At 38.9% G+C, this 11,364-nt stretch overlaps 1 protein-coding gene and 1 pseudogene across 2 annotated transcripts; both read left to right on the top strand.

The window, feature by feature from the left end:
- Positions 1-228: 228 nt before the first annotated feature.
- LOC113591260 lies at positions 229-6,110 on the top strand (annotated as a pseudogene).
- Positions 6,111-6,662: 552 nt separating this feature from the next.
- tvp23b (trans-golgi network vesicle protein 23 homolog B (S. cerevisiae)) lies at positions 6,663-10,736 on the top strand. 2 transcript variants are annotated; one of them, XM_027031721.2, is made up of 7 exons: positions 6,663-6,748; positions 7,590-7,666; positions 7,848-7,992; positions 8,513-8,602; positions 8,853-8,990; positions 9,197-9,325; positions 9,555-10,736. In XM_027031721.2, the coding sequence occupies exons 1-7, from the start codon at positions 6,737-6,739 to the stop codon at positions 9,579-9,581; spliced, it is 618 nt and encodes a 205-aa protein (XP_026887522.2). In that variant the 5' UTR covers positions 6,663-6,736; the 3' UTR covers positions 9,582-10,736. The 2 variants fall into 2 exon arrangements, with proteins under 2 accessions (XP_026887522.2, XP_026887523.2); XM_027031722.2 differs by lacking the exon at positions 6,663-6,748 and having other exon boundaries at positions 7,589-7,675.
- The last annotated feature ends 628 nt before the right edge of the window (positions 10,737-11,364 follow it).

Here is an 11,364-nt window from a genome sequence, read left to right as displayed (position 1 = left end):
GCTAAATATCTATATTTAAATTTTACGTTAATGTAAAATAGTTTCCTAAAAAATGCAAAAGTGTCATTTAACTTCTTTTGCAGGCTAATGCAGAAAAGGCTACTTAACATTAAAGGAAAGAAAAACCAGAAAAACATAATAGTGCCCCTTTAAAGGAATCTGTAGAGACTCTATATGGTCTTTCTGCATGCATGTTTATCATAGGACAGAAGACTACATGAAAACTACATGAAAGTCTCCTCTCTTCTGACAGTAAGTTGAAGACAATGTCATAGTTAGTCATAGTTATAACACTCTAATGAAAAAGCCTTCCACTAATTTGTAGTAATCATTTATTAATTTGCTTATTTACACTTTTTACTGAGTGCAGTTATACTACTAAATTAGTCTCTCTGGTTCTTTTTCAAGTGGTAGGGTAGTGTTCTAGTACTTTAGTAATTTCATTTATGTGAGTCACTTGTGAGTGGGTGGGTGAAACTAAAGTTTGAGTGGTTTCACCTGTTTCAGACTTACTGGTGTCACTGGGAGAACTGGTTTACTGCAAGAGTACAGAGTAAAGAGACATGATTGTGTCAGGTTGACTGCATAGACAGGCTGCATATGTAGTCAACCTGACACAATCATAATGTCTCTTTACTCTGTACTCTTGGAGTAACCCAGTCCTCAACTACTCCCTAGTAACTTCGTCATGATACCCTGTCGGATTATGCTACTGACAGCTGTGTTCTGGATTGTGTTAGATAAAGAAGATTAAAGTTAAGTTGTTCAATCAAGACTTTTAAAAAGCATCAAATACAACAGTAGTTAAACAATTTTAGCCGATTTTGTACAAGGTTATTAACTGTTTTAAAATTTTCTGATGATCATTTTAATATTACAGAGAATCTCCTGATTTACCTGTTTCGGCCTATAAAATCTACTGAGAAATAAAACAGGCTAAAGTGGTCCATCTTTTATCCAGATTACCATTTACAGGCAAATAGACTTGATGTGAGAGAATCAAACATAGAGGAATAGGTGGGATGCTGAACACTAATGTCTACAGGCATTTGAAAGCTTCACTGCAGCAGAGCACAGAAAAGAAAAGCTGAACTGCACATCCAGTCTGTAAGGATCAACACTGGACACAAAGCATACATTGTCTTTATACAACCACTGAGAAGTTACAACTTACAGTTCCACACTCTAAAGATGTTATATTCTTCTGCTGTGGAATAAAAAATACCTTTTAACTAGATTCCTGAAGTTAGCATCTTTGTGTGGACTTGCCTGAAGAATGCAGTTTCCCACAGTACTCTCCCATTATCAGATTAGGGACAGCAGGACAAAGATCTAAGGATCTAAACTTTTGATTCCATGCAACACATATGTCACTGCTATGGACTCTGTGTGTATGTGTGTGTGTGTGTGTGTGTGTGTGTGTGTGTGTGTGTGTGTGTGTCACAGAAAGAGCTTGAGGACAAACACACAAATGTCTTGAAGACAATGCAAACTACAGTGCAGCAACCTCTCTGTAGAGGTACAGGCAGATTCACTATTTCATTAATAAAGCAGGGCAGCAGTAACAGTATGCTTCAGTTGCTATAGTTGTCCAGTGACAGCAGGGTAGGCAAAACAGCAAGAAAATAATATTAAGATTAATGAGCACATTTTCAAAAATAAGATTTTAAAAAATGGTAACCATGTGACTACCATTAGCAAAATATGTGACATGGTATTTAATTCCTAAAAATATAACACATTTGTAACAGTACTTCTTCTAAATCATGAACCTCTCCTCAATCCATATGTTTATAGTTTCTTCCTATGTAACACCTACATGTGCATTTCTCGTGGCAAATGTTCATGGCTTTTTAAGATCCTCCTCAAACAATTCACCTTCCTATTCATGTTCTCCTGCTAATGCCATTGCCAAGTTTGCAATCATACTCACATAAATGCTCAAACAGATCAGAAATCAGCCTTTTCAATTAGATAAATGGTTGCATGTGCAAATGTGTGTGTGGGTGGGTGTGTGTGGGTGGGTGGGTGCGCATGTGTATGTGTGTGCATGTTTTTGACTGCATATACACTCTTGATATTACACTCTTGGTATTACACCATTTCTGCTGGTTTCCGTGCTTTCTGCAGTGAATTACAAGAGACTCAGTATAATAATGGCAAATAATAGCATTATTACAGAGAAATATTAACTAACCACAGATTCACATTCATTCATAGTCACAATCAAAAACATCTGTCACCTCTGACAGACACTGTCATCTCAGGGCTGTTCTATCTACAGGAATTGGACACCACCTCAGTTTTGAGAAGAAAGATTACCTAATAGTTTCAAGGTGTCACCTTAACATGAGTAGGTGCTCAGGTAAAATGCATGTTTGAATTTTGCATGATGACAGTGTGTCTTATTTTTGTGTGTGTTGGGGGGGGGGGTGCAGGTATGTATTCAGGATGTGAGGAAGGTTCTGCAAGAGCAGTTCTCTGTATTACAGGCAATATTGGAGAAGGTACAAGTCGAGCTCCCTCAGGCTGTGGTGGTGGAGCAGCAGCAGATGATCCATCGGGTACACAGTGTCCGGCTCCACCAACAGCTCTGCTGTGCCGAACTAAAGAGAACACAAGCACACCTTGAGAAACTGGCCAAGGTCCAGAATGATGTGCACTTCCTCCAGGTACCAGTAGCCTTCCTGTAGCTGTGTGTGGGTGTGGGAGATGGTGTGACTGAGGGTGTGTGTGATTGTGTATGTGTGTCTATGTATATCACACATGTAGAGAAAACTGGAAATAAAGGAGAAATCAATGAGAAATCAAGGAAAACAAGAACCTTTCTTGAGCTTTATACACTGCCTGGCCAAAAAAAAGATCACACACTCCAATATTTTGTTGGAGCACATTTACCTTTGATTACGGCATGCATTCACTGTGGCATCGTTTCCACAAGTTTCTGCAATGTCACAACATTTATTTCTGTCCAGTGTTACATTCATGTTTCCCCAAGATCTTGTATTGATGATGGGCGATTTGGATGACTGTGCAAAGTCTTCTCCAGCACATCCCAAAGATTCTCAATGGGGTCCAGGTTTGGACTCTGTGGTGGCCAATCCATGTGTGAAAATGATGTCTCATGCTCCCTGAACCACTCTTTCACAATGAACCTGATGAATCCTGGCATTGTCATCTTGGAATATGCCTGTGCCATCAGGGAAGGAAAAATCCATTGATGGAATAACCTGGTCGTTCAGTATATTCAGGTAGTCAGCTGACCTCATTCTTTGGGCACATAACGTGGGCAGTGGTAGCTCAGTGATCAAGGTACTGGAAGGTACTAGTAATTGAAAGATTGCTGGTTCAAGCCAAGTTGCCACTGCTGGGCCCCTGAGCAAGACTCTTATCCCTCAATTGCTCAAGTTATACTCAGTCATAATTGTAAGTTGCTTTGGATAAAAATGTCAGCTAAATGCCATAAATGTAAAAAATGTTGCTGAACCTAGACCTGACCAACTGCAGCAACCCCAGATCATAGCACTGCCCACACAGGCTTGTACAGTAGGCACTAGACATGATGGGTGCATCACTTCAGCAGCCTCTCTTTTCTTACCCTGACGCGCCCATCACTCTGGAACAGCGGAAATCTGGACTCATAAGACCACATGACCTTCTTCCATTGCTCCAGAGTCCAATCTTTCTGCTCCCTAGCAAATTGAAGACGTTTTTGCCAATTAGCCTCACTGACAAGTGGTTTTCTTGAGGCTACACTGCTGTTTAGTCCAAATCCCTTGAGTTTCCTTCACATTGTGTGTGTGTGGAAATGCTCTTACTTTCACTATTAAATATACCCTGAGTTCTACTGTTGTTTTTCCACGACTTGATTTCATCACATGTTTACATGATTGCCGATCACGATCATTCAAGATTTTTTTCTGATCCCATTCCTTCCACAAAGATGATGTTTCCCCATTGTCCTTCCACTTTTTAATAATGCGTTGGACAATTCTTAACCCGATTTTAGGAGTTTCAGCAATCTCCTTAGATGTTTTCTCTGCTTGATGCATGCCAATAATTTGACCCTTCTGAAACAGATTAACATAGTTTCCACAACCACAGGAAGATGTCCTGCTGGCTTTCCAAGAAGGACAATGTGGTGGTGCTGGTGGAGCCAGGGCAAGAGCTCCCTCTGAACAGCCCCTCACCATTCTAGCACACAGGAAGGCTGCTGGCAACCTACCTGGGTCATGTTTGGCTAGAGGGTAATAGAGCTATTCATACTGAGTGTGAGGTTTCTCTGCCATGCACACACCACCTGTGACTGAAGAGCAAGAAAGGGTAAAAAGAGGAAAAATGTAATGAAAAGAATCAGAAAAGAAAAGGAAAAACACAAAACATTCTCTCACAAAAAATGAGGAGTTGTGTGTGTGTGTGTGTGTGTGTGTGTGTGTATGTGTGTGTGTGTGTGTGTGTGTGTGTGTATGTGTGTGTGTGTGTGTGTGTGTGTGTGTGTGTGTGTGTATGTGTGTGTGTGTGTATGTGTGTGTGTGTGTGTGTGTGTGTGTGTGTGTGTGTGTGTGTGTGTGTGTGTGTGTGTGTGTGTGTGTGTGTGTGTGTGTGTGTTTACAGGAGTACTCCCAGTGGAAGAAGAACAGCTCTCATGTGCCTCTGCCCGCTGCGGCCATTGGTCTGACATGTTAGTTGCTCCCTTAGTCATGTCATCACATGCAAAACCCAGGAGCTGTGTGATAGTCTGGTTACCTCATATCGCAACACTCTCACAGAGGCCTACAGAAATGGTCAGCACGGGACTTTCACGCATTATTCAGGAACAAATGGAGTTATTATCTATATATAAGATGATTACCAGAGCAACACTAAGACAGAGTTGTTAAGTTATAGTGCTGTATTGTCTCAGAAACCTAGCAAAAGTATTTCGCTCTTATATAAGAACAAATGTGTCCTTTATATAATCACTGCAATACTGTTTTTCTAATACGTCAGTGCAGCTTTGATCTGATACTACAGATAATACTGTTGTGGAGGACTCAGTTCAACAGTGATATAAAGCAGAACATCTCTCTACCTGAACCAAAGAGCGGAACAGACTTCCTCAAATATGAGAATACACTGCAGACAGTAGCATTGACCATTACAGCCCTTCGTGTGTGTGTGTGTGTGTGTGTGTGTGTGTGTGTGTGTGTGTGTGTGTGTGTGTGTGTGTGTGTGTGTGTGTGTGTGTGTGTGTTTATTTAATTTAATTCTGGGAGGCAAAAGACAAGACACAATTCAAATGAATGTAAAATATCACTGCTGACACAATGATATCATTTATTTAATTTACTACATTACAGTGGCATTTTGTCAGATTAACTTTGAACATATACTTTTAGATTAACTTTAAACATAAAAATACTCCTTTCTTCCTCATTTCAATTGTACTGCATTTGGACTGCATTTCCCAGTTGCTGAGATTTTAGACCAACTGAAATGAAAATGCATGATGAAAAAGACTTTTCATTTGGTAAACTGCTCTCCATTCCACTCTGTCATGCAGATGCCACTGCACTGACCTTTGATGTAACCACAGTGCATTAGTTCCTGTGCCTGATGAATGATGGGAGGAAGGTGACAAACACAACACCATGGCAAAATCACTACCCAGACAGGTCCGAGCATTTCCTGCACTGGAAACAGGTGCTAGCAGCAGAGAGCTTCTACCTGGGCTGCCACTACTTTGAGGTGGACCTGAGTGGCAAGGGAGTCCACATAGGTGTGGCCTACAAGGGCATCGCTTGGTGGAGCACCGAAGCTGAGGGGTGCCTGGCAGGCAGCAGTGCTTCCTGGTGTCTGTAGTGGAATGGGCAAAGCTTTTCTGTATGGCATGCGGTAGAGGATATGCCAGTCACAGCCCCAATAGCCATGCGCTTGGGCGTGTACGTGGACTATACCCGCAGCATGCTTGCATTCTATGCGGTAGGTGTATACATGGGGTTGCTGAACCAGTACCGGATAGAGCTGACGAAGCCACTGTACCCTGCCTGCTGGCTTCCCAAGAAGGGAATGTGGTGGTGCTGGTGGAGCCAGGGCAAGAGCTCCCTCTGAACAGCCCCTCATCATTCTAGCACACAGGCACCATAACACACATTCATTTGTTCATTTGTTCAAATATATCTAAGTTCAACACAATTCTGGTTCAGTGTATAACAAAGGCAAATTCTCTTTTTTTACTTTCATCACTTGACCACTGTAACAGTCAGTGACTTTCAATAAGTAGATCTCTCTCTCTCTCTCTCTCTCTCTCGCTCTCTCTCTCTCTCTCTCTCTCTCTCTCTCTCTCTCTCTCTCTCTCTCTCTCTCTCACACACACACACACACACACACACACACACACACACACACACATATCCATACATATTTATTATTGTTGTTGTTGTTACTTTCTTCAAATTGTTAAGCCTGCAAAAATGTCTAAAATAAGACTTCTGGATTGAATTAATCTTTGATATATATATATGATATATGATATATGATATATATATATATATATATATATATATATATATATATATATATATATATATATATATATATATATATATATATATATATATATATATTACACACACACACACACACACATTTTTAACAGAAATAACTTAAAATTACGCACACTGAAACAGCGCTACATGTCGTCGACGGAAACAGTTATAGCTCACCGGAAGTGTAGAGCAATTCCAGCGTGATAACAATGCTAATGCTGGTACGTTTGCTAGCGTTATTTCATGTTTTGTTCATTGCATATGTAAATCCCAAATTACACCTGTTTCTAAATTATCTATAGGAGATAGCATGGTTAATGTTTTGAAATTATAGAACATCTTAGCTGAGGATACTTCTAATCACAAGCTACGTTGGCTGGCTAGTTTAGTTAGCTAACGCCAGCTAACTGGATAGGTAGTTATTGCCATGTCTTTAAAGCTAGCTACAAAAAAAATGTCCGACAGACATGGTCAGTTAGCATTACAAACCATAACTTGAGGTCATAATTGGTACTGATGGACGGCTAGAGCTAGGACGGCTAGGAAGGCTAGAGCTTTTATTACAGCAGTGGAGAAGTCGATGCACATTATCCAGGAGCGATGTTTTTGCATTAATCGCATCCCCTCTTGTTTGGTTCCGGCAAAATCGCAATGCTTTCATAATGCAACCTAGCTATATTAATTTGCTCATATATTTGCCCTGTCTGCGTTTTTAAACGTAGTGTTTTATCAAGTTTAATAACGTTAAGATTGAAACGTTGTCCTGGTGAAAGCTTTCCCCGTCGTAATGGGTGTACCAGAGCAATGTTCTTGGTGCTTTTGAGAAACATTGTCCGTTGTCGCTGCGCACTTTCAAGTAAACTAACTGTTAGCTCTCTGCTTAATGCACATGCGGTCGCCTTTGTTTTTATCTTTGAATATAACAGAAATTGCATAGTGTAAGTTTTAGGCCAAAGTCACAAGGCAAGTAAATAAGTGCACTAGTTGCCAAACCAATATGAATCATCCAGTTATGGAAGACGAATACTTATTTAATAAGGTCTGACTGGCTTTAATCTACAGGATTCAAATGATGATGAAGTATCACTGTTTGATGCAGAAGAGGATTCTGCCAGAAATTCTCGAAAATCAAAAATCAAGTGAGCCTAGTATGTTTTGTGATAAATTTGTATCAGATAGTTGTGACATTCGTCTTTGGTGATGTTAAATTCATGAGAGTATGTATGTTGCTGTTTGTTCACGAATGCATGTGTACATAAATATATGCATTATTTGTCTCAGTTTTGAGGGCCAGGTGCTGAATGTGTTTTGTCCCTATAGGCACCCCATAGCCTCATTCTTCCACCTGTTTTTCCGAGTAAGCGCAACTCTCATCTATCTGCTGTGTGAACGGCTCAGCAACAGCTTCATCGCCTCCATGGTCACCATCATCCTCCTCCTGTCATGTGACTTCTGGACAGTAAAGGTTAGTGCCTGGGTTCAGTTTCACAATTATTCCATCCAGCTAGTGAGACAATACGGCACAGTAGTCTTCATTCACTTAAAAGTACCTTTAAAATGGAAGCGCATTAAAATCACTACTGTGTGGAGTGATGTCTTCTGTAGTTATTAACTAGTGTAAACTTGTGCATTACTTCCGCTTCCCAAACTTTTATTTGGTGCAGGATGGTGCAATACCAGCAGTAGTAGTTGGAGTAATTCACACACACAGTCTACAAGAGCTCATAATAGAAGAATAGTTGGCTCTTAATGCTTGCCAGCATTCCCAAACAATATGTCTCTATTTATTAGGTGTGTTTTCTCTGAGCAGAGCTGATTGTAAGTTTTGAATAGCTAGGAAAGAGAGAGTCAGACTGACAGTTGGTGTTGAAAAGATAACTAACTGCAGCAACTCTGAGGTTGTTCTGAGGTCTTGTTTGCAGTAATAAAGGCAGGCTTTATTTCTTGTGTGTGAGATGCACTTTAATAGGTTGTGCTTGTGTCAGAACATCACAGGTCGTCTGATGGTGGGCCTGCGCTGGTGGAACCAGGTGGATGATGATGGGAACAGTCACTGGGTGTTTGAGTCCAGGAAGGTAAGGTTGTGTGTTGTCTTTGTCTTTGAGTCTTGTGTAAGAACGAGGTAGTTACAAACTGCAATATACTAACCAAATCCTGCTCTTACCACTCTGCAGTGTTTAGTTTTACTGTCCTCTTGGTCATGTGCTGCCCCACATTTTAGCCCTGCTCCTGGAAATCTAACTATATTCAGAGTTTTGTCCTAACCCACAAACTGCATGCTGTATGCATGTGTGAGTGACATTGGTTTGCGTGTGCTGTGCGCAGGGCAGTGTAAAGCAGCTTCCATCCTCTCTCCCATCTGATTCTGAGGAGCGGATCTTCTGGTTGGGCTTGATCATCTGCCCTGTCCTCTGGATCATTTTTACCTTCACTGCACTTCTCTCCTTCAACATCAAATGGCTGGTGAGCTCAGATTAAAGCATCATGTCTTAATAAAACCTGTCAACAGTAATTGTGGTTGAAGTTGGGTTAATGGAGTGGGTGCTATGTGTTTTGTATTAACACTTTTTTTTTTATTGACGGATAGGGTTCTTGTGTTCATTATTATTGGTGTGTTTGATGTTGAGATTGGGGTGATGGAATGGCTCATGTGTAATTGCTCTGTGCAGGCGGTGGTGATTATGGGTGTCGTCCTGCAGGGGGCTAATCTCTACGGGTACGTGCGCTGTAAAGTAGGCACCAGGACTAACTTGAAGAACATGGCCACCAGCTACTTAGGAAAACGTTTTTTCAAACAGGTGTGTTTCTGGTGTGTATTTATATAGTTGATTATTGGTTATTTGCTTTGGTTCAGATGGTACATGAAGAAAGAGATGTACAACCAAAAAAGAGAGAGATGTTTGCAAATACAGCGTAATTGTGGTATTCATACTGATATTGAATGTTTCTAAATACCTTTAGTTCAGAAATGTTTTTTGTCTAGTATATGCTAACATTTTGTCCTGCTTGTTTTTTTTTTTAATGAAGGCTGTGAGTAAGCAGGAGGGATCATGAAGAGGATCTGAGAACATTTTACTGTTTGCAATATTACATTTGCGAAGTGTTAAAGAAATAACCTTTTTTACAGCAGCATGTTACTTAGATCCACACAGCAGACTCTGCAACTACATTATTTTGAACAGACATTTTACATTTAGTATAATCATAGAATTTTTAGAAGTTAAACCAAAAAAATGCTGGGAGTTCAGATTTCTTTAAATTATTAACTTAAAACTTTAGGATGTACTTTAAGATTACATGAAGGTTTTGGACTTAAAATTGTGTATCTTGCTCTGATAAATCATAGGGACAGTTGAATGAAGTCCTTTGTCAAAAGCCCAGACTCAGAGACTTTAGAGTCTAAGTGTTCTACACAAATCATCTGTTCATCTGTTTGGTGTTTTAAAATGACTAAGACTGCTTTTTCACAGAGTTATTCATTAATCCTTCCTATTTTATTAATTATAGTTTATTTTAGGGCTGTACAATATATTTATTTATTAATGCAGTATTAGCCCTTGTACTATTAATATTGCAAAGAGCTGAAATATGCAAATGGCCCTTTAACAGATTACAGACTTTTTTATTGTGTGTTGAGAGCACCTGATCAATCTCAAACAGTATTAAATTTTTTTTGATAAAAATGGATTTCACAAATTCCAAGTTTGGTTAAAATAATTTCTTTAGATCAGCCTTTTTATCATGTCAAATCAAGGGTTCACTTGTGCAATTTTAGATATTGCACGACTTCACAATATGTAGCAATATATTTTCAGTATGGTCTTTTTGATCATTTTGTACAGCCCTAATACATATAAACATACCTTTTGTTTATATCCATGTTATTAAAACTACAAAGCATGTAATGTCTTGTGTGCTTTTTACTGATGTTTTATTGACATTTGTAGATGTGTTAAAACATGTACATACTTGTGTATATGAAATTATGTAAAATATTTTGTTTTGTGAATGTGAATATAACATTTCCGAAACTCTTTATGTGAACTTTAATAATGTTTTTGTGATATTTAAAATAAAATTTTGGATTACATTTGAAAGTCCTTGCAGATTACAGTATTAAGATCAGGTTTGAATGGTTTCTCTCTGTGTAAAGTAATGGGGCCCTCCTTGATGAAATTAAAACAATAAATGTATACTTCAGTTTTTTAAGACCATTTTTTCCACTGGGGATATTTTATCAATAAAATTGTCTATGATTCATTTTTCAAAAATAGTTAATAAAAAAGCAATATCTGATCATACCATTAGGGGACAAAGATGAAAGTTCCAACAAATCCTTGTGCAATGATTTTTTTATCTTGAACTCCCCTGTCTTCTTTGCAACAAAACCATATCAATGTCATGGAAGTGTAAATCTGAAAAAGCATGATTATCTGATGTAAAGTGACAGAAAGATCACACATATATTCAATTAATTGAGTCTGCATAGTTTGACTTGTTTTACATACAATAAAGAACAAGTGGAAATTGATTACCAAAACATTTAAAGATTTATAAAATGTCTAATCTTATGTTTTTAAAGTATGAGGGTGGGTAAAAGTTTTGCGTTTTACAAATTAAGAGCTTGAAGTACAATAGTGTCAAGGAAAATTACCCTGGGCAGTAGAAAGAGTTGTTGAGGTAGTGGGAAAATATACACCTGTGTGTTTGTCTCTCAAATCTCACAAAGGGGTTCTAGAAAAAGGTCAGGTAATTCATACTTATTTTTGAAAGATCTATCAGTCATTGTTACTGATGTTCTTAATCTCATAGCTATAGGCACTAAATGTTGGTTTAA

Source organism: Electrophorus electricus, chromosome 14, assembly GCF_013358815.1.
Source record: "Electrophorus electricus isolate fEleEle1 chromosome 14, fEleEle1.pri, whole genome shotgun sequence".
Taxonomy (NCBI): Eukaryota; Metazoa; Chordata; class Actinopteri; order Gymnotiformes; family Gymnotidae; genus Electrophorus; species Electrophorus electricus.
The sequence above is the reverse complement of the archived record's forward strand: the minus strand, read 5'-3'. Positions and strand labels throughout refer to the sequence as shown.